This window comes from Cucurbita maxima, unplaced genomic scaffold (genome assembly GCF_002738345.1).
Source record: "Cucurbita maxima cultivar Rimu unplaced genomic scaffold, Cmax_1.0 Cma_Scf00001, whole genome shotgun sequence".
In the NCBI taxonomy this organism is placed as follows: domain Eukaryota; kingdom Viridiplantae; phylum Streptophyta; class Magnoliopsida; order Cucurbitales; family Cucurbitaceae; genus Cucurbita; species Cucurbita maxima.
Genome location: NW_019272017.1, coordinates 9,487,119 through 9,510,199, shown reverse-complemented (window position 1 = coordinate 9,510,199; position 23,081 = coordinate 9,487,119). Strand labels below are relative to the sequence as shown.

The window sequence follows — 23,081 nt, the reverse complement described above, 5'->3', positions numbered from 1 at the left end:
TCGTGTCTGGGTCTTTAGATCATATAATTCTTTTCGTGTCCGGTTTTAATTAGAAAAAATTGCGAGCTTCATTTACAAAGTCAACCTGGGAGAGAGAGAAAGAGAGAGGACAATGAATGAATATCCAGTTTATCGATACAAGTAATTGACTACAAGAAGTTTATTTATTATATTCTTTTAATGTGAATTAATGAAACTAGGAAAGCTACCAACAAGATATAGACATTATAGATGTACGGAGTGAATTACACATTTATTTTTTAAATTAGTTTGAATATTTCACCAATAAAAGGGGATTTTTTTTTAAAGATATTTGATGTAAAGAAATTAAAAAAAAAAAAAAAAAAAAAAAAAAAAAAAAAAAAAAAAAAAAAAAAAAAAAAGCAAAAGCAAAATTAAAACAAGACATTAGTATTCGTATATATCATTAATTTCCGGAACAAACTTGCATGCCTTACCACTACCTCCCTCCCAACCTATTAATCTATCAACTTAGTTCATTTATTAATTTAAATATTTTTATATTTTATTAATATATTTTCATTCTTATAAAATTCAAATCTTTTAAACTTCAATCCAAGATCCAAACAACATGATCACGCTACCTACTTGAAGTGTTTCCAAGAGTGAAAACTGTCTCCATAGACCAACATGAATTCTTTCAACATAGTTTATCCTTACTCATATGTTTTTTAGAAAAATTCACATCATGTTACTCGAAATATAATTGTTTTAAGTAATATATGTTTACTTTTGAAGTTCTTATGCTTGAGCTACTGAAAAAACGTGCATCTTGTTGATATAGATACTAACTTAAGTTCTTGTAAGTTTTTCTCAACCATCATATCTCTAAAAACGCTCTCATTCAAATATGGTTGTAGTCTCAATTCATTCCTGTATCAATCCATTACTCGGACGTCACATGTCCATCAGCTTCCGTTTTAGTTCGCCTCTAAAATGTATCCTACTGGGAGATGTTTATTTTGATACCATTTGTAATGTCTCGTGCCCATGATTTAAATTAGAGTTTGGAATCTGTATTTCAAACCTGTGATGGTTGTGGCATTCCCTCGCATCCTATGCAACATGACCACATTACCTACATAACTTGTTTTGAAGTGATTTACTATGGTTGCGACATTCCCTCACATCTTAGAAAACTGCTTAACATAGTATCGGCTATTTTCATTATGCCTCAGTTTCCTTAACTTCCTCGCTATTATCTCGACATTCTTTAGGAAGAATTATGAGCAGAGTTCTTGCTTTAAACTCTCATAATTGTACACCGTACATCCACCATCTTGAATGTCCATATACTTGGATCTCCACTACAACTTTGCATCGTCAGCTAGATGCATTAAGGCCAACATGACCTTTGCCTCTTGTACCATGGTACTTATAACTCGAAAGTATTGTTCGAGGTCAATGATAAAATTCTCCAAAGTCTTAGCATCTCAACCCCACTGGAGTGAAAATTGTTTTCATAGACCAACATTAATTCACGGTTTGACATTGCCTTAATGCAGTCTCGTATTTCATCGATCCTAATGGATTTAGCGGTAATCTCATCCATGCGAGACTCCAAAAGCCCCATTCTATCAGGAACTTCATTAAGATAGAGCAACTAATATTCGATCTGTACTAATTGATCAGCCTGTGATTTGCCCAATTGTTTTACAGAGGACATGTTTGATTACTACGATTCAAGGAGCCAATTCAACTTTGACATCATAGGTCATAACCATACTCTTGAGGTAGTGGGATAACAATTGTGCAGAACTTGTTCTAAGTTGGCGAACAAGTTAATCATACGAAAATTATAAGTTACAGACAATTTAAACGTATAATCGAGCCTCAGTCACGTTTGAGAAAAAATGTAATAGAAACGTAAGTGAGGAAATGCGTTAAAAACAAATTGTAAAAAAACAATGTTATTGGTTAAAAGCAAATAAACTACCACCACAACTTTGATAGCATATAACCCGAGTAGAAAAATTGACGACTAGTCACATTCCCTATAATACATTTTGGGGGCATTTTGGCCGTTTTCGGTGTAGACATGATTCTGGCAAACAGTCATCCATTCTTGTATTGACGGGAATAGTAAAAACTTAACTACACATGAAAGCGAATAAATGGGTTTTGGAACGGGCATGCGACCATGAATAACATGTTCTAGACAAGCAAGATTAGGACCACTAGCAACATGCTTTGGACAAGCATGACCGTGATGTCTAGCATCTACTATAAATACCTCTCTTCCGTTCAACCACTCATATTCTTCCTAGGAAAATTCTCAAAATTGTGGAATGGTATGGCAATAGAGGGGTGAACAGTGTTTTAACTATAAAAGTATTTAAGCGTAATTAATTTTTCTAATTATGAAACTGTTTATAAACCCGGATGAGATGATAATTAATATAACAAAATAGTTAAGTAAGTCACAATAATAATTTTGAAAATAAATAGGAAAGAGTTACAAAATATGATACCGTAGTTTTATAGGTTCGGTCAAACTCGACCTACCCTACTCCCCGAGTGCTCTTGGGAATTTGAATAAAGAACTTCTGACTCTTTCCACGGATCAAAGCCCAACCACTACACCACTCTCCTTACGAGTTCAAGAGTAAACTCAATCATTTCCAACGGTGCAGAATCAAACCGCTACAAGTATTTCAATTTGGTAGGAACACACCACAACTCTGTAAGGAGTAGATGTACAATTTGGAGCATTCATAACTATTTTCTCACCGTACAATTAAAAAAATATCTTTCAAAAATATGATGAATAAAAATAAAATTGGAAGCTAGTAGAAAGCTCCGAGAGAGCAACCATAAATAATAATTTCAAAACAAGAATTGAATTTATATTATGTATAAATAATTTTATTTAAAAAATATAATAATAAGAAAAACCCCATGTTTGTTATTTTTCCAAAATTATAAGTGTCATATTTTGATTTGTCCATCATTTTGATTTAGCTGTCACATCATCACGTATATTGTCTCAATTGCAATTACTTCATTTTAGCTCTGATTTGAGTGATTGTAAAGTTTAGTTGAAATTGTTATATTGAAAACGGTTCAAAATACTGAAAATTGTTAATAATTAAAAATAACATCAATCAATTAATTGATTAAAATTAATTAAAATGAGATTAACGGCCAAAGCTAACAAAAATATCATCCAATATTAATCTTGAAGTTCTTATGATTGAGCCATTGAAAAGAAGGTGCGCTTTTCTTTTATGTTGTTCAATCATAGAAAACTCAAAGTTAAACGTGGTTGAAACAATTTTGTGTTAGGTCACATTTTTAAAATTTTCTAGGAAACACGTGAGTCAAATTGAAATAACTTGTGCTAGTACGTGAAAATAGTCATTTTTAAAAGCACTTCAAGTCAAGTAACGTGGTCATATTGTATGGGGTGCGTAGGAATATCAAGATCATCCAGTGTCGAACCCAAGTTCAAAAATTCTACTATGAATCCTGGACATGGGACTTTACCGATGAAAACATAAATGAACTAGGGCTACATTCGAATAACATGATACATCTTCCTTTTTCGATAGCTCAATTATAAGAACTTCAAAAATTAGTGTACTTAGGTTAGAGTGTGTTCAGAAAATTTTCTTAGAACAGGAAAAAAAAAAACATGTGAAAGGGAAGAGTGTTGGTTTATCGGGATAATCTCTACTATTAGAGACACTTCGAGACGAGTAAATAACATGATCGTGTAATTAAGATAATGTCAAGACGATCATGTATCGAATCATATTATTAATGTCAGAACACAACACAACACATTACAGATTTTGACAGGATTGCAATTTTAATAAAATACATTTAACTTTATTTACACACTAAAAAAACAGTTAACTTTATTTGGAAATGGGAATAAAAATAATTAGCAAATAGTTCAATAGTAAAAAGGAGAGTTCAAAGGAGGAAGAGCTGTGAGATATGGTGCAGAAAGGACGGGCGATGCGGCTCCTGGACGCACCATGTCATCAGACGAATGCCCTTTCTAGGTAATGGAAGAAACCCCACAATTCCGACGGGTATCACGGCGGAGCCTTGGATCGGAACCACATGCACCGGCGGTCCCCATCCATAGTCCACCTGGTTGAACCCTAGCCTTCCCCACTCCGATATGAACAGAGTGGAGTAGTTGAGCGGCGGCGCAAAAGGATCGGAATCCCTCCCCTCCTCCATCTGCCGCCGCCGCATGTACTCTCCCATCTCCCTTCCTACTCTGCTCTTTGCTTCTTGTATCAGCTTCACCACCTCGTTTATCGACGCCTCCCCGATTCCCCTGCAGCAGCGGCTAATTGTCACCGGAAAGAAGCAGTTTCCGTAGAACCCCTTCGGCAGAGGAGGCTCCACAAGCTCCCGGCAGTTTGCGAAGAAAACTAGCTTCACTTCTTCGCTATTGTTACTTTTCTCGTACACGGCCCGCGTTCGACTCCTCCAAAAACACGCCGCCACGATTTCAAAAGCAGAGCAACTCCCTCCTGTTGATTCTTGAAATTGCTTCTTCAGCCGATTGATTCGGTCTATGGGTATGTCGATGTTGGAGTGTTGTAGGCTGTAATCCGGCATCACCGGGGGAGGGATTTGGGGATTTATAGCATTCAATGGCTTAGGAAAGAAATCTCTGTGCCATTTAGGCGTGATTGTGGGAGCTGGGTCGACGCCTCTGGCTAGCTCCCCGACAGCATTCAAGAACTGGGCGGCGCCAAGGCCATCGCAGATGCTATGGCAGAAAATCAAACCCATCACGAACCCTCCACAAGCAAATTGGGTCACCTGCATCTGCACTAGCGCTTCTGATTCAAGCTCAGGGAGAAGAAGATCATAAGGGATTGAAGTTAAGTCATCCAAATAGTTAAGGGAGGCGAGGGTGTTGCTGGAGGAAGCCTCCACGAACAGAACGCCTTGGCCTTGGTTGGAGCAGTCCAGTTGAAGTGGGTAGGCCTGTTGGTCAAGGCGACCGGCGAGGGGGTAGTAGGGAGCCAATGCCCTCGACAGTGCTTGTCTTATGACGGCGGCAGGGGCAGCCTCATGAGGGGCATCTTTGAACACATGGAGTGTGCGAGCGTTGCATCTAAGCGCAGGCAGGCTGTCGATTGGGGACAGATGGAGTGTAGCACAAGGGGTTTGCTCGCAGGGCTGCACCAGGCTGCGGCTGCACCTTATTACACTCAGCTTGCAATCCATCGATTACAGTGTATGCTTGTTCTTGCTCTTCCTAATCCTTTATATATTATAAGAAATGTGGCCTTCGACTTGAAGCAAGCCTACTCCGTGGCTTTCAAGTACTCCAAACTAAAGTCGCCATTTGCGTACAGCATAATGCATGTTTGTGTAACTCTGTGTTAGGTGGGTATCTCTACTTTTGATTTTCAAACTCCATATGATTACATATCTAAAAGGGCTTATTTGGAGCACCGAGCACTTGGGAGTTGGGAGTCGAAACGCCTGCCGCCCTGAAAGCCCCACTATAGTAAGCTTTGGATAGTGGTTGCTAAAAGGCCAAGCACCAGCTCCACCATGAGCAAACACCAGATGGGTATCGCCAAAAAAAAAAAAAAGGCCCTTTCCAAGTATTCACACAAGACAAGAATCCCACCGGACTCAAATGGTGAGATCTCTCTCACTAAGGTTGGAGAGGGAAGGGAAGATGTAACAACTCAGCCAATATTGGCTTTTTGGTTTTTCCTTTTAGGCTTCCATCAAAGCTTTTAAAACGTGTCTGTTAAGGAGAGATTTTCACACTTTTATAAAAAATGTTTAGTTTTCCTCCCGAACCAATATGGGATCAATCCATCCATTTTGGATCTAATGTTTTAGCTGGTACTTGTTTATCTCTTCAATTGATGTGGGATCTCACAATCCACCTACCTTCAGGGTCAGTGTCTTTGTTGGTACTCATTACTCTCTCCAATCGATATAGGATCTCACAGAAGCATTCCTTAGAAGTACTGACAGCGATGCATAACGTGCAAAAGCGAATAATATCGGCTAGCGGTGAGCTTATACTATTACACAAATCCTGCCATTGTTTGTCTCTTAAGAAATGATGGGTTGCCCACGGTTGATTCAATGGAGAGAGAACCGAACCAATTTTTGTGATTAACAAACAGCTACTGCAACAAATAGAGGAAGAAACAGTGGGATAATTGTAGGGTCCATAACCCAATTCATTTTTGTATCCATTTTAAGAAACTATACGAGTAACACTGAAAGTGGAAAAGTGGGATAATTGTTTTTTGCTTAATGGAGAGATGTGGGTGAGGAGTGGAAAACAGAAGCAAAACGGAGTGGAGAAATGGAGTTGTTGGTGAAAAGTGGAAATCCAGAGAGTATTGAGATTTGCGACTTGTGGGAATCGAAATCGTCAAAAGAAACATAATTTTCAAAAACAGTCGAATACAGGTGGCCGTGGCATCCTTCACAAACACACCAGACCAGCACACTCCACCACTGTACTGTAATGGCCATGGCATCCGTGTGAATCTGTCAGTTTTGGGGATTGAGGATAAGGGCAGCAGGGAACAGGTAGAGCATGGATGGAGCCCTCAACAGATTGAAATCAACTAGCCTTTGCCTTATCCTTTTCCTGTTGTGCCTCTACTCATGCACTGTCTCTTCCCTGGCTGCCCTCATATTCCATCCCCTTCTACCTTTGCTTTGCCTTTTATTATTTGTTTTAACTTCCATCGAAATTCTGCCTTTTCCAGGATCAGGAAAAAAAATTTCATTGACTTGTGTGATCTCACATCGGTTGGAGATGGAACAAAGCGTTCCTTTTAAAGGTGGGAAAACTTCTCTCTAGTGAACGCATTTTAAAACCTTGAGAGGAAGCTTGAAAGGGAAAACCCAAAGAGGATAATATCTGCTAGCGGTGAGATTAGGTGGTTACAAATGGTATAAGAGCCAGACATCGGGTGGTGTGCTAGCGAAGACGCTGAGCCCCCAAGGAGTGGATTGTGAGATCCCACATCAGTTGGAGAGAGAGGAACAAAACATTCCTTTTAAGGGTTTGGAAACCTCTCCCTGGTGGACGCTTCTCCCCTAAAATGGAAAGCTCAATATCTGATAGTGGTGGGCATGGAAAGCTCAATATCTGATAGTGGTGGGCTTAGACTATTACATATGGTAACACTCTCAATTTTGGAAAAGTATGTTTTATGAAAGGGAAAATCCAAAGAGGACAATATCTACTAGCGGTGGGTCTGAACTGTTACAATTATGTTGTATCGAACAGAAACGAACTCCTACATACTACTCATCATTGTAACATATATGAAATTTAATCCCTTTAAAGTTGTATTGTAACCCACCCATTCTACTTGTATTGTACTTCTGTAAGAAACACATTTCTTATGTTACCTGAATCTAATGCGAAGTGGGCAGATCCTATTTGATGCAATGCTCCTCCTCTTCACTACCACAGCCACTACGAAGAAGAGGAAGTGAAGGATGCAATTGCATCCATTTCCTGCTGCAATAACAGAGCGTCCACGAACATATCCAGATTCTGTCCCTGCATCACCTCCTCAATGGCATGCTCTGTAATGCCTACCCGATGGTCTGTTACCCGCCCTTGCGGGAAGTTGTATGTGCGAATGCGTTCCGATCTGTCCCCGCTACCAATCTGCTTTTTATAATCCAAACTCACTTCCTTTAGTATTTTCTTTCAACACAGTAACCATAAACATCATACATCAATCTCTTTCTTATTACCTGTTCCGATCGAAGCTTTGACCGACTGCTCTGAATCCTGCGTCTTTCAATTTCGTATAGCTTTGCACATATAACTTTAAGCGCCTTTGCCTTGTTCTGTTTGAACCAAAGAAAGCACACTCAAACAAGTTAAACCAAACAGAAATACCCCATCAAAATCATACAAGCAATAGAAACGAAACTGTTCCTACCATATGTTGGGATCGCTCGTCTTGTATGGACACAGTCAACCCAGTTGGAATGTGAGTCACTCTAACGGCACTATTTGTGGTATTTGCATGCTGACCTCCTGAACCGCCTGATCTGAATGTATCTATTCTCAGGTCCTCGTTCTTCAACTCAACATCTACCTGCACATTCCCTCAACAATATCACAACCAAACTTAGAATCAATCCCTTGCCTAAATTACTATGGATATTAATTTTCTAGGAAGAAAGTGGCTTCAAAGCGTCAAGCGAGAAGGGTTGGAACCTCGTCTGCTTGAGGGAGAATGGCTACAGAAACAGCACTGGTATGAACACGCCCAGACTTCTCTGTCACAGGAACTCGCTGCCCAAGGAAGAGAATGGTTTCAATTATCATTTCACAATGGTAAAAATGCTAAAGGCTATTGATATGCATGTTGAGAGAAGACCTGTACTCGGTGAATTCCACTCTCAAATTTAAGTTTCCCATACACACCGGCTCCTGATATTGCAGCAACCGCTTCCTACAAAGTAGGATGATAAATCCTGTATTTATCTTCGAAGAAATTAAACATATACTCTAGGTCAAAGGTTCGAATCTTTTACCCCATACATTGTTGAACTAAAAAATTTGCTAATGAATTCACCTTATATCCTTTAAGATCCGATTCTGTTATGTCAACCACCTCAAACTTCCAACCTTTCTTCTGTGCGTATCGCTCATACCTATTTTGATCCGAAGTAAATAACTCTTGAGAACTAAGCAGTGATACTAAGCATGCTATGCAAACTGTCACTCACATTTTGAATATATCCATGGCAAACAAAGAAGCTTCTTCTCCACCAGTTCCTGGTAAAACTTTCTATTAGTTATAACTATCGAGATCGGAAACGGAGAAAAAGAGAACAGAAAAATTCCTATTCTCAACAAAAAAAAAAAAAAAAAACCTCATTAATGGCTACGTTCACTAATATGCACCATTACCTACCTGCTCTCACCTCCAAGATGCAACCCCTCTCATCAGCATCATCTCTAGGAAGTAACGACGTGAGCAATGAGTGCTGTAATCTTTTCTCTTCTTCAACTGCCTGATTTAATTCCTCCGTAGCCATATCAAGCATATCTTTATCCTCTGGGCATTCGTCCATCAGCGTTCTCAAACCATTAATTTCCTACAGCCAAAACAGTCGTAAAAAATTTCTGATATCCTTCTGTAAATAGTACGGCAACAACACACATTTCATTCATTGGGGAAGCGGATGCCTCCAAGTCAGTCCACTTACAAGAATTCCGATAGGCGTCTACAATCTCATTGTAAAACAAAAACACCCACACAAGTTGTATTCAGAACATTTTGGAGTTTGAACAACCAAGTCAAAGAAACAGCAAATTAGTAGATGATTGTGAAAGAACAGCATGAACAGAGGTCGTCTTTGCACCGAAAGGAAATAATTCAGTCATCTCTTAACCTTTTCATAGATAACATCTTAAGCAGTTCATATTGTAAATAAAGATACTGTGTTGAATGTATTTCATACCTTCTGTCTAGACCTCAACTCATTTATTAGATCCATCGTATCTCTGAGTTTCTTAAGCTCCTTGTTAGCCTTTGCATACTCGGACGGTGGGGCTTCTGGCTATGTTCAAATAACACCATGAGTAAAGAAAATTAAATCATCATTTAAGGTCTGTAATTATAAGAGAAAGGGATACCGGAGAAAAGGAAGAGTAGGAAGGGTTGGAAAGCTAAAATTTTCTATATTTATTTGATTATTTTCCTTTTATGATAAGAAAAAATTTGCTGAACAAAGAGAGACATAACTACGAGAATTAAGAAGAAAGAAAATTTATACTACGAGATAGCTAAGACAACTATTTTCTGAAGAATCCAGCTGCAAGGTTCTTTCTCGAAAAGAAGCCAATGATTCCTTTAAATCCAAATTGCCCAAAAGAAAGCTCTAATTATGTTTATCTAAAGGGTTTTCTTCTCCTTTCAGAAGGGGTGTTCTGGGAGAGGAATAAGAGGAAACCCTTGAGATTACGTCGTAAAGCCAGTGACCAACCAAAGGAAGAGAGCATATCATTCCAAAGAGCGAGAAAGCAAGTCTTGTGACTGAGATTCAGCTTCATTCTTGCATTGAAGCGAGATTGATGAATATGGCATAGGCTGCTGTAAGAGGTCATGGGTATTGCAACATTATGAGCAAGCTTCCAAAGAAAGAATATGTGACATCCCACGTCGGTTGGAGAGGAGAACAAAACATCCTTTATAAGGGGTGGAAACCTCTCCCTAACAGACATGTTTTAAAAACCTTGAGAGGAAACCCGAAAGGGAAAGCTCAAAGAGGACAATATCTATTAGCGGTGGGCTTGGACCGTTACAAATGGTATCCGAGCCAGACACCGGGTGATGTGCCAGCAAGGAGGCTGAGCCCCAAAGGAAGGTGGACACAAGGCGGTGTGCTAGTAAGGGGGTGGATTGGGGATCCCACATCGATTGAAGAATGGAAAGAGTGCTAGTGAGGATATTGGGCCCTGAAAGGGTGGATTGTGAGATCCTACATTGGTTGGGGAAGAGAAAGAAACTACCCGAAAGGAAAAGCTCAAAGAGACAATATTTGTTAGCGGTGGGCTTGGGCCGTTACAAAATATGGGTCTATCCAAATTGAATACGATAGTAAAAGGGTTGTTTCTCTTCAGCAATAATGTTTTAGTCAAGGAGGAAAGAATTGGTTGTGAATGTGTCACTGCTGTCTAATCTCCAAACCTATTTATCTTCCAAATGTGTGAGAATTACAGCTTCTAGGCGGGAAGGCTAAGGTAGAATATGGATATTATGAAGTTTCATAAGATCATATTTTATCTCATTCGATTTGTTGTACAACTTTTAATATGTTAACTTAAACAAAATTCTGAAGCTGCGTGATGTCTGTACAGCAAAGGAGAGGGCATAAAAAAGTGAGAATAAGTGGTACCCGGTTGATTATATTCAGAAGAAAAGTGCTCCTGAGCTCAATGGCCCTCAACCTTTGTTCCATTATCTTGATAAGCTCCATTGATAGCTGTTGCGTTTGTACTTCGCCTATTTTAAACAAGTTTGAAGAGATGTTCAGATTATAGGAGGCCAAGCATCGAAAGATACAAACAAAGATTTCATTCAAAAGGTAATAGCCAATAAATAATACAGAACTCAATTCTACATTTCATAATTCAAATGAAGAAGTAATCCACAGCATCCAATGTAAAATGTGGAAGAGACCTAACCCAATAAATCCGTGTCTGAGCCAAAGCCGTGATAACGAAGAAAACAAAGAAAAGGATTGAAAAAAGGGAAGAAAGATAAGAACCTTTGGAATAGAAACGAACAGACGGAGTAGAAAGAAGGTCGGATGGTGGCGGAAGCAACGGATTTGTACAGATTTGCGCAGGATTCGTGCGGCAATGTAAGGCAAGTGTTCGGATTTGTTCAAGAAGCCGCACAGTTGGTCGATGGATTCTCATAGTGTTCTTCTAGATATAATCTGTAGTATGGGGGGGCGTTGCGATGGATGCAGCAGACCAGAAGGTCCGATGTTAGAGCACAGGGCGGAAGGGTAAACTTGAGCAAAGAGATGAACGATGAGGATCTCCGGTCCGGCTGTCTGAAATCGGGCGTGGTTAGACCATTAGATTTTGGGCCCAACCGAACCGGAGCCTAGTGGCGTGGACCGATAACGGTGGGTGGGAGTGGGACCCTCCCATTCTCCGATATTCGCCGGAATCTTGCTTGGGTTGTCTCCCGGTACCCGCCGGTCGTTTTTGCCTTGGCATTTGAAAATGAGCAGTAACAGGAATTGGCCAATGGGTCAGGTGAGGCCAATAGAGTGTGTTTAAATGAAGTTACAACGTTCAAGTTGAAAATTTTTGCAAAATTGTTATTATAATACAGAGCCAAAATTGGTTCGCGGGATAGAATGTTGCTCCTCCGATAGCGACTTATAACCGAACATGAGTTAAGTTGATCATTTTATTATTAAATTTTATTGATCTTAATCTGTTCATTCGGTATCTTATTCTAGTTTGGGAGTTCATCCCCAAGTATATGTTTTTTCTAATCTATATCCTTGATTTGCTCATTTTATACATCATAAGCCCTTGAGGTGCGACCTCAGTATCAATCTTATAAGTCATTCTAAGATTCGACCAACTCTTAACGGTAACTGAGGACCCCTGTCACTTGTGACCTACACTTAAGGAAACTAACTAGCAAACTTCCTAATAATCCCCACAAAATACAATCATACAACATAAGACATCATAGGGCAGTTCTATAGTTATCTGAACTCCTGATAATTGAGTTAGGTTTACAATTAAAGATTAGTTGGCAAACCCCTAAGCATCCCTGTATGACCGCTAACTCACATGCATGACAAATTCATAAATAGAGACATAACATAGTGACATAGACATGGATTTTGAGTTTTGCACGGCTCGGAGCTCAATTTGTGTGTTTCTCGAAAAACATGCATCATAATGTTTAGTATGCTCTTACATACATCAAATTAACGCATTACATGCTCTAAAAAGAATTTTATCGTTCATTTCTCGATAAACGCATATTATAATGTTAAACATGTTTTTTCATACATCAAATCAACTTAGTTCAAATTTAAATTTGTATGACATACTTCTTATATTATGTTTCCATACTTACTACAAACATAGCTTAATCCGAGATTATGAAGTACCACTTATTTAGAAAGTGCAACACTAATTGTTCGAGTTTAAGTAAATATAGCTTGAAAAACGAACTCTAAAAGGCTTAAAAAAAAAAAAAAAAAAAAAAAAAAAAAAAAAAAAAAAAAAAAAAAAAAAAAAAAACGAGCAGTAAGCAGTGGCAAGAAGATGGGTTTGTATCGGTAATTGGCCAATGCGCGAGGTGAGGCTAAGAGGGTGTGTGTAATTTCTATTTTTATATTGCAGGTTATGAGAGGACAAATGATGGGTGCCAAATGAAGTTACAAGGCACAACTTGAAAAGAATGTAAATTTGTTATTATAATACAAAGCCAAAATTGGTATGCCGTCGACAGAATCTTGCTCCTCCGATAGCGACGTATATACGAACCGAACAGGAGTTAAGTTGATCGATTCTCATTGTTCAATTCAATGTGTATGGGTGATTGATATACTCGACTCCAGCCAGCCAAGGTGGCTTGCTCTATGCTCATGACATGATACAAAATGGCTTAAGGGTCCGAGTAGTTCATGGATTGAAGAAACTCGAACTACCAATGTTGATCGCAATGAGCACCGAGATACTCGTGATCACAGCAAGCCAAAACAGCGTTGATTCTGCCATTTACACATATTAGAACACTTCACCATCATACAAACAAAAATATATGCATGATCAATAACTAGACAAAATATTACCAGCTAAACCTCTATCTCCAACGCCAGAAACTGCGGGTTTGTTATCAGTAACCACATCACGAGATCTCGACCTCGTTGTCCCTATGCTAGAAGAAGTGGTGGCGTCATTCTGAAGCTTCGTATTCAATGTGTCCGATGCTACTATACCCTGAAATTCTTCGCTCACAATCAATGCCGCTAGAACGTCCATAAATGATTCCTTATCAGTTTCCTTCGCAGCATCGTTTTCACCCTCGTCGTAAGCACCATTTGGTTCATCAGGTTCATCCGAATCAGATGACTCGTCATCCGAAATATCTGTATCCAAGGCATCTAATGCAGCCTTGTCGTCCTCTTCATCCTCGACGTATGCTTTGTATGTCAATCTCACTAGTATTTCTCCAGAAGACCTGTTTCTAAAGAGTCCCCAACCTCCCCCCAAAACAACAATTCTGTCCGTTGGTACAGTATCTTGAAGAGAACCAAGATCAACCTGTATGTTTTGTAAGAACAAGTAAGAACATATCGAGTTCAATATATGATATCATTACCAGAGAGCTGATGCTGCTCAGGGCTCAGAAATTGATATCTTTAACAAGATTACCAAAACCACGCAAAACATACATACTATTCTATAAGACTTTCACATGATCACCAAGAATGCTGGTTATACAAGATGCTCAAGCTTATGTAGCAGTTCTGTTAAAGAGCAGAGTACCAAAATCTATTCAGAACTTCAGGTTGAGAAATGAGCTAATGATTCCCAACCCCAACTGATAGAAGAAACTTAAATAAGGCTAAACCACTGTTGAATTGACTAAACTAGTTTTGATCATTAAAAATAAATTTAAACCTACCCCTGAACGCAATACGAACATAGTTCAGCAGTTTTAGTGTAACAGCCGAAGTAAAGATTGTCTGTTTTGGCCCGTTACGTATCGTCGTCAGCCTCACGATTTTAAATGTGTCTGTTAGGTAGAGGTCACTGACACACTGCCTGGTGTTTAACTCTGATATCATTTGTAACACTCCATTGAAAAAAAATCTCATCATGCTAGCGGTGGGTTTTGGTTGTTACAAATGGTATCAAAGCTAGAAACTGGACTAGTGCGGCACTAGTCGGAGTAGGGCTAGATCCTCTCCATGGAAGAGGCGTTTTAAAACCGTGAGGCTGACGGTAGTACGTAATGGGCCAAAGCAGACAATATTTGCTAGCGGTGGACTTGGACTGTTCCAGTTTGCACAGTTAGAAGAGAAAAATAAAGATACGATCGGACAGTAAATGGTTGATGGTTGATGGATAAAGAAATCTCGCATAGTTTCACAAGTTTTAAACTTGCCCTTGAATGCAATACCATAGATATTTCAAAATCTAACTATACTAACTGCAACGAAAGATAAGTTACCTCTGCATTACCAATGGTCAAATCTGCAAATCCAAGAGAGTCTTTCACTTGGATATACAATTTCTGTTTCCTAGGATTTGCAACAAGCATATGGAAATCCTGCCAATATTCCCAATGCCAATTAACGCGAGTACACAAATGAACCCGAAAATAACCAAAGATGGAACATATCCTCCAGTAAAAGTAAAATCAGAAATGATCTTCACCTGATTCCAAATTGGCTCACCGGGTGATCCAATTACAGTGGTTTGGCTGTTCTTTTTGCTGCGTATTATTTGATCGCCCAAGCTTAAAATCACGTATGGGTCCGTTTTTCCTGAGAAGAACAAAGATTGATGAATAACGTACAGAACCATAATAGTTACTATCTACAGTTAATCAGATGCTAAGTTTCTGACAGCAGAACAGCAGTGTCGCAACAATGTTGATAAGCACTACAAAGCATGGTTTTTTAGAAAGGACAATATAGATAAAATGGCATACCATAAAAGACGTAAGTAAGATTCCGAGCATCTACGAGGGTTACTGAAAGTTCCCCAACAAAACCTTTATTTCCTTCTTGTATGTCTCCCGATTTAACCTCATCCGGGACGGGTCCAACAGCTTTTCCTTTTTGGAAATCTAGAACTATCTTCTTTGGACGTACAAATAATTTAGGTAAATCCTCTGTGAGAAGTTTCGTCAAAAACCTATGCAGACATAATTCGCATACATGTCAGAGGACAAACAGATGGAAGAAACACAAGCCTAAAAACGACTAAAACACTCCGTTAAGAGTTATCAGCTATATGAGAAAATTATGCCATGGTGATGAGAAAATTATGCCATGAACTACCACCATACAATGATGACAACCAGAAAACTGGTTCTATAATAGCCCAGGCCCACTGCTAGCAGATATTGTCCACTTTGACTTGTTACGTATCACCATCAGCCTCACGGTTTTCAAATGCGTCCACTAAGGAGAGGTTTTCACATCCGTATAAGGAATGCAAAGTTCTCCTCTCCAACAAGCGTGGGATCTCACAATCCTCTCGTTTGGTGTCTGTCTGGCTCTGATATCATTTTGAACAGCTCAAGTCTACCGTTAGCAGATATTGTCCGCTTTGGGCTTTTCCTTTCGGACAATATCTGCTAGCGGTGGGCTTGAACCGTTATAGGTTCTGATCAAAAGAACTTTTACTTCATGATATGATCCTCAAAACAAAAGGCTTCAATAATAGCAATCTTTTTTACTAGTCGAAGTACTATTTTTCAAGGTATCTGGAGTCTCGTTATAGCACGAACAATTGATGGATTGAACTAGTAAAATACTCAGCGGCACAAATATGATATAGAATATCATTACAAAACTTTTTGGCATAGAATTAATCTTTTTTCCTTTCAAAATTGTGAAGAAGATAAAATTATATCATAGAACAGTCAACAACGCTAAGCCATGAAGGAACGACTCCATTTCTTCCTTGAGTTAATCAAGTTATAGAGCAACTATTCATCAGTTAAGATTAATGAACTTACATGGAGAGAACAGGAATGGCTGTTGATGTCCCAAGCGTGCAGCAAAAAGATGGAAAGACAGAGAAATGTGCATCAGCATCCAAATTTAAACACTTAAAGCAAAGAAAACTATCATCAAGAAACGAATGGAACCACCACAAGCATGCATACTAAATCCATAAAGATAAACTAAAGAAGAACATGCTTCCCCTCTCAAACCTCACTATGACTACCTTGCAGTGAAATGTAATTGGTAATCAAAGTCAAGAAACTACAACATACCCATTAAATTGAACAAGCGGAACGGTGACAACTCAAATTTGATCTTTGGTAGTGAAACAAATGCCCATGAAACGGCACCTACCCAAGGTTCAGTTGGAATAAGCCGCAACTTGACCCATAATTCACCATCTATGTCAAAATTTCGGACACCAACTGGAACAGTAATGGGGATGATGCCAAATTTTAGTGAAAGCATTAATAACATACGAGCACCGCCAGTATAGCGCAGACCAATTTGGTACCTGAAGAACATTGAATGAAGAAAAGCAATTGTAATACGGTTGTTCTAATAAAACTGAAACGATAGCTCAATTACTTAGACATGTGGCCTCTGTAATTGCTCAAGTGGGACCCACTGCCACCAAATATTGTTCTCTTTGGGCTTTTCCCTTCGAACTTCCCCTCAAAGTTTTTAAAACATGTCTGCTAGGAAGAGGTTTTACACCCTTATAAAGAATGTTTTGTTCTCCTCTTCAACTGATGTGGGATCTCATAATCCACCCCTTTTGGACCCAGCGTCCTTGTTGGCACTTGTTCCCCTCTCTAATCGATGTGGGATCTCACAATCCACCTTCTTTTGGGGCCCAGTGTCCTCACTAACACACTGCCCGGTGTCTGGCTCTGATACCATTAGTAATGGCCAAGACAACTGCTACCAGATATTGTCCTCTTTGAGCTTTCCCCTTAAGGTTTTTAAAACGCGTCGGCTAGGGAGAGGTTTCCACACCCTTATAAAGAATGCTTCGTTCCTCTCTTCAACCGATGTGAGATCTCACAATCCACCCCCCTTTAGGGCGTGATCCCCTCTCTAATCGATGTGGAATCTCATAGTCCACCTCCTTTAGGAGCCCAGCGTCCTTGCTGGAACACTACCTGGTGTCTAGCTCTAATACCATTTGTAACGCCCCAAGACCACCGCTAGCCGATATTGTCCTCTTTGGGCTTTCCCATTCGGAGGCTTCCTCTCGAGGTTTTTAAAATGGGTCTTCTAGGGAGAGATTTTCACACCCTTATAAAGAATGTTTCGTTTCCCTCTCCAACCAATATGAAATCTCCCACCTCGAGATTAGTCATACACCCCCACCCTGCCCCCACTTAGAAACTAAATGTAAAAACAATAATGACTGAATAAATTCATGGAACTCTATCGCCAGTAAACATCGCAGGAAGGTGTTCAATCTGCACACCAGAGAGTATATAAAATTTGAAAGATAGGTTCAAAATAACTTACTGCAAATCATTGGCTCGACGGGATGTTCGCCTCTCAACATTCCTAACAGACAATGGTTCTTCCCCCAAGGAAAACTGCTTGATTTCCACCCTCTCCACATAATCCGGTTTCTTCAAATTATCAATAACAGGTTGCAACAATCCAACAAGCCAATCCTCAAGGCCAGGTCGATAAACTTTCCATAATTTACCCAACACCATATTCACCCACTCCACCGACTCCTTCCTTTGTAAATCCTTCTCCAAAAACGACGAGAAACTAGTAGGCACCTGCGGCCATGTGCCACGACGCCCATCTTCATTTCTCGATTTACTTCTCTTTCTAAGTGTCCATAATTTGTCGAAGGCAACTCCAACGAAGAAAAAGAAGACGAACAACGCAACAATGTTTCGATTAATGGGTGGCGAAGGGATAGGGTGTATGACACCGAGTTGGGTCCTTAACTTATCGACAATAGGATCCTCCTGAAAAGCAGTGAAACTTGATCCCACTTGCACAGAAGAGTCCTGGGAGAATTCTTCCCTCTCCAACTCATTAGTAGTACGCTTGACTACAAAAAATTTGGCGCCCCTCCTCGCGAGAGTTGCAAATTGTAGATTGAAGTGGCGAGTTGCGGCATCCGGAGAAAGAGAAGAAGGGAAGAACCGTTTTCGCCGGGGATTTCGGGGAAGGAAAGCGGCGGTAGAAAGGGAGTTGCGAGCTCCGGTAATGAAGTTGTGAGAGGGGGAATGTTGAGGGAAGGAATTCGAGGAATCAAAGGGCGGAGATGTGGAGTGCGTAATCATTTAGATACAGAGAAGGGAAGATGGAAAGGAGAAATCATATGGGAACAACATGGATTGGGCGGCGGAAATTAAGGCGGAGGTGGCTGTGGAAATGGAGAAGACGGCGGAGTTTGTAGCAGAACAAGGGGGGTAGAGGATGATAGATGGAAAGGGGAAGATATGATGAAGAGAAATCCAGGATTCCGGGAAGAAGGGAGGAGAGAATCGGGGGAGCGGGAGAATCTAAAACAGACAGGATTATTGGAAGCCTCAGAAAATGGAAGATTGATAATATAGCAATGGTTTCTAAATTTTTTGGAAATACCACGTGGACTGGACGAAGCCGACGCGGCATCATTTACGGTCATGGTCTCCTCTACTCACAATAAAATAATATAATATGACTTAGAACTATGATCTAGACTTAGGTTCGGTCATTCCTCTTAAGACAATTAAAAAGTTCTTGTGATCCCATAAGAATCCTAAGGAAGGCATAATAAAAAGAAATGTTGTAACTTAGATGGGAGCACCTTCGTAGGCTTTATAGAGATACATATATAAAGTCAAGTTCACTGTTAGTAAATATATATTACAACGTGTTCGTCTAATTTATTTTAAAACATGTATGTCAAAGAGAAGTTTACACACACTTGCATAGCTAACTCTACCCATAAACATATCTAAACACAATACAGGAAGTGGGTTCGTACCCATAAACATATCTAAACACAATACAGGGAGTGGGTTCGTAGGAATGAATTGTGTTGGGTTTGGGATTCAGATTCAATTATAGTAGGGAGTGGAGTGTAGTATAGGGCCCCGTGAATTAGAAAAGGTGAGAGGGTCTAATCGAATGGTCATATTCAGAACATTACAAAACGTGGGGAACTCATCAATGAAAAGAAGAATGGAAATTGGAATGGACGCCAGATATTCCATGTTCTCATTTATGTTCATATTGAAACCCTGTTTGAATTTAGAAACAGCACAGAAACGTGTTCAAATTGGTGCCGCTGTCTATTTGATCCCCACTGGGTGGATACAAAAATGTTGAATCAACTGGGTCAAGAAAAAGGGTGCAGGATCCAAAACAAGCAGATGAGTACGGAGTCACAACACCACCAGACAACTAGGTGGAGGATTGAAGAACAGATTGAACACCAAGGATGAATAGTCATCATAACATTAAACAACACCTTTCCCAAGTCTGAAAACGTTACATGTTTAAAATGAAGAAACCCAAATCATCGAGAATAAAAAAAATCAGTCGCACGCAACACCTACTTGACTCGTCCATAAAACTTAGCCTTCTCCTGTGTTGTCTGAAACCGTCCATGGCCAAACTTGGAGGAAGTGTCAATGAATTTCAGTTTGATTTCCTCCATAGCAACCCTTGACGTCTGCTTAATCAGTGAATGCCTCAATGTGACAACACGCTTTTTTGGACCCACACAACAGCCCTTGATCATCAAGTAATCCTCTTTGACCACACCATAGTGAGGGAATCCACCAATTGGAGTTATGTCCTTCTCAGTCCTAAAAAGAATAAATATCCACAAACATCAGTAGCAGTAATTCAAGAAAAGATAAGTAATAGCCAAAAAGGGGAAGGCAAAGGTTGACTAACCTATCGAACTCAGTCATAGCAGAATGGGAGTCTTGGCCGGTCTTCCCAACCTTATAAACCTTCTTATTCATCTCTGTGCGATGATGGTAACCATTCTGCCCTGCTCGAGCAACAGTGAATGACACTCTGGCTGGATGCCAAGCACCAATACAGGCTACCTTGCGAAGGCCACGATGGGTCTTGCGGGGGAGACGAGTGACACCCCAACGGGTAACCACACCTTCATAACCCTTTCCTTTAGTTACACCAATAATATCAATCATCTCATCCTTTTGGAAGATTGCATCAACAGGGATCTGCTTCTCAAATAAACTATATGCATAATCAACCTTCTTAGAAACATCTCCACCATTCACCTGAATTTCCATCAAGTGAGCTTTCTTTTGCTTTAGTCCTTGCATCTTCCTTATCTGAAACAAAGTCGATCTTCTTAAAGTGGGTACTTAAACATAGAACTACACATCAAATATTAACAATATTTTGCAACGGTTAAAATTTTCAGGTTGATCAACATTAAACGGAAGGGGAGAAAAGTATAGTATTCAAGTCGTTCATCATGTAATATTTGGGAAGCACTAAGTACCTGGGAGTGGGCCAGAACACGAATCACAGTGCTGTATTTCTTCAATTTCTCGAACTGTGCCAGAATATCCTTTTTTCCATCTTCAGTCTCAAACTTCTTTGAGTACTTAGAGAAAGCTTTCTTCTTAGACTTACACCAGTTCTTGTAAAATCTCCTCTTGACCTCCTCGCTCAAATGCTGGGCCCATACAGTTTTCAATGAACGCAAACCTCGTGGCGTTTTGACATAGCCAACAACACCAACAACAACCATAGGGGGCGTTTCTATAATTGTTACAGCTTCACATGTTTCTTTCTTGTGTAACTCTAAGAGGATCATAAGACAAATCAATAATCCAACAAGTTTCCACATCACATTGCAATTGGGAAATTTATAATCTAAATAGAAGGCCAAACACAAGATTAACCAACACAATAAATGCTACGCAAAATTGCTAAAAAGGGCAAAACAAGAAGCAATGGTGCCGTAGAGAAACAGACATAACTAGGCAACTGTTGGATATATTGCTATATGCATCTATATCATTTTCTTTATATAGATATAAATAACTTTCAACCAGACTCACTTGATCCAGGCTTTTCAACTTCTCTGACAATATGAGTCATTCCAGCCTTATATCCAAGGAAAGCAGTTAATCTACAAGGCTTCGATGGATCATCTCTGGGAAATGCCTTCACTGCGAAGTAAAAGTCACCACCAGATAAAAACATTGAGCTAAAGAATATCAAATAAATTTTCTTACACAAGAAAGAAAATTTGTAAGGAATTTAGTAAACACAATGCGTGTTGTAATGCTTTCCACTATATCATAACATGAAATTTATATAAAAAAAAAGGTAAACATGCAATTGAAATCGAAGTATGGAAAGGTTATGCAAGGATTCAATAAATGAAAAAAGCATCCAGGAATATGCCTGAGCAACAACTGATCAGAGTGAGAAGCACTAATTACAGAAGAAAATACTCAGCTGACTACAATATAAAAGGAAAAACTGAATGAAGCACTTGGAACGATCAAACCGGTGCATATTAAAAGACTGACAACTGACTTGTTACAAGCGGAATAAAAAACAATATGAATGATCTATACAAATACAATAATATAATACTATTAGTCATAAAATAAGATCTAGCAAAGAATGAGTGCCAATACCTTTCCCTCTATGGCGAGAAGCTCTCTTTCTGGGAAGAAAACCCAAAGAGCCATGTCTTGGGTGCTCAAACTTGCGGTGAGACATACTGCGTTCCTATTGAAATTAATTGGAAACTTTGAAATTTAATTGATCCATTAACAGCATCCCAAAAAGACCAAACGATACACAGGTTCTTCTTTCAAACGGTAATTAAGCATAACATTTCAAATAAAAAACATATAATACTAGTGGGTACAAAATAATAGATAACGATAGGCCAAAACAGATCATTTGTAATTAAAAACAAAAACCACAAAGAGAAAAAAAAAAAATTAGAGTGAAACAAAAATCTCAAAAATACGGATAACAGTATTCGCATAAGGATGGAAGAAAAAACAGGTTCCAGGTTCAAGTTTTCCTGGTTTCAGGTTCCATGATCCTGCAGACATCAAAATGACCCCCAACCAGTGGCCTATGGCACTAAATAATGCCAAAACTCAGGCTCATCCGTGTTTCAACCCAAAAACCAATAAATTGGCTTTGGAGAAAGAGCCTGTTCTAGACTCCAGCCCTGATTATTCATAGTTTTTTTTTATGGGGAAGCCATTTCGACTGTCATTAGGAATATTGGAATTTAACCGGAAAACATGAATGGAACAACGGTCGGGGATAAAAAAAACAAAATTCCAGAAATACAAGGCCTGAATTTAGATTTTCAATCCTCCAGATGCATTAGTTGCAATAAAAATATCCTCCAGATAACATACTTTCTTCACGTCGTATTAACAATAAATCAAAAACATAAACTACAATGGTAAAGTTACAGATCGATTCACCAGAGCTCATTTCACGTCAAATCCAAAGAGACAAAACAATTTTAAAACAAATTGAAGTATACTGCAAAGGGAAATAAGAGATCCTGCAAGTAGAGGTTAGAGATGGAATGAACAAACTATAGTCGAAGTAAATCGAGTAATATAACCGTGAATTCAATGGCGACCATACTTATCGAAACTGTTATACCTGACACTGGGAATAGAGAGGTGAAGAACAGGGCTGTGCCTTCGTAACTCGAGTTAGGGTTTCGACTTTCAATTTAGGGGACCTATATAATGGATGCCGCCGGCTACAATATGGCTGCTACGCTGTGCGGCGCATGAATTAAGTGATACAAGGGAAGAAATTAGGGTTTTCTCGCAACATAATTGGGCTAGGGCTATTTTTAAATG

At 39.3% G+C, this 23,081-nt stretch overlaps 4 protein-coding genes and 1 long non-coding RNA gene across 6 annotated transcripts in view; all 5 read right to left on the bottom strand.

The window, feature by feature from the left end:
• LOC111493399 overlaps positions 1-23,081 on the bottom strand; it is a 631,558-nt gene that overhangs the window by 451,334 nt on the left and 157,143 nt on the right. The gene's annotated exons all lie outside the window — the stretch shown is intronic.
• Positions 3,870-5,220, bottom strand: LOC111492762 (acyl transferase 4). The gene has a single exon (XM_023142203.1). It carries the CDS (start codon positions 5,218-5,220, stop codon positions 3,940-3,942), a length of 1,281 nt encoding a protein of 426 aa, XP_022997971.1. The 3' UTR covers positions 3,870-3,939.
• LOC111492771 (peptide chain release factor 1) lies at positions 7,225-11,732 on the bottom strand. The gene is made up of 11 exons (XM_023142215.1): positions 11,284-11,732; positions 10,912-11,018; positions 9,475-9,573; positions 8,925-9,108; positions 8,737-8,785; positions 8,583-8,661; positions 8,385-8,459; positions 8,222-8,299; positions 7,941-8,099; positions 7,750-7,845; positions 7,225-7,660 (listed from the first exon to the last, which is right to left on the bottom strand). The coding sequence occupies exons 1-11, from the start codon at positions 11,435-11,437 to the stop codon at positions 7,463-7,465; spliced, it is 1,278 nt and encodes a 425-aa protein (XP_022997983.1). The 5' UTR covers positions 11,438-11,732; the 3' UTR covers positions 7,225-7,462.
• Positions 12,870-18,779, bottom strand: LOC111492475 (tricalbin-3-like). Its single transcript, XM_023141820.1, has 8 exons — positions 17,746-18,779; positions 16,515-16,756; positions 16,254-16,272; positions 15,219-15,424; positions 14,942-15,051; positions 14,736-14,834; positions 13,351-13,822; positions 12,870-13,269 (listed from the first exon to the last, which is right to left on the bottom strand). Exons 1-8 carry the CDS (start codon positions 18,528-18,530, stop codon positions 13,181-13,183), a joined length of 2,022 nt encoding a protein of 673 aa, XP_022997588.1. The 5' UTR covers positions 18,531-18,779; the 3' UTR covers positions 12,870-13,180.
• LOC111492834 (60S ribosomal protein L3-2) lies at positions 19,432-23,016 on the bottom strand. The gene is made up of 6 exons (XM_023142314.1): positions 22,876-23,016; positions 21,873-21,966; positions 21,285-21,395; positions 20,720-21,024; positions 20,137-20,546; positions 19,432-20,045 (listed from the first exon to the last, which is right to left on the bottom strand). Exons 2-6 carry the CDS (start codon positions 21,955-21,957, stop codon positions 19,790-19,792), a joined length of 1,167 nt encoding a protein of 388 aa, XP_022998082.1. The 5' UTR covers positions 21,958-21,966; positions 22,876-23,016; the 3' UTR covers positions 19,432-19,789.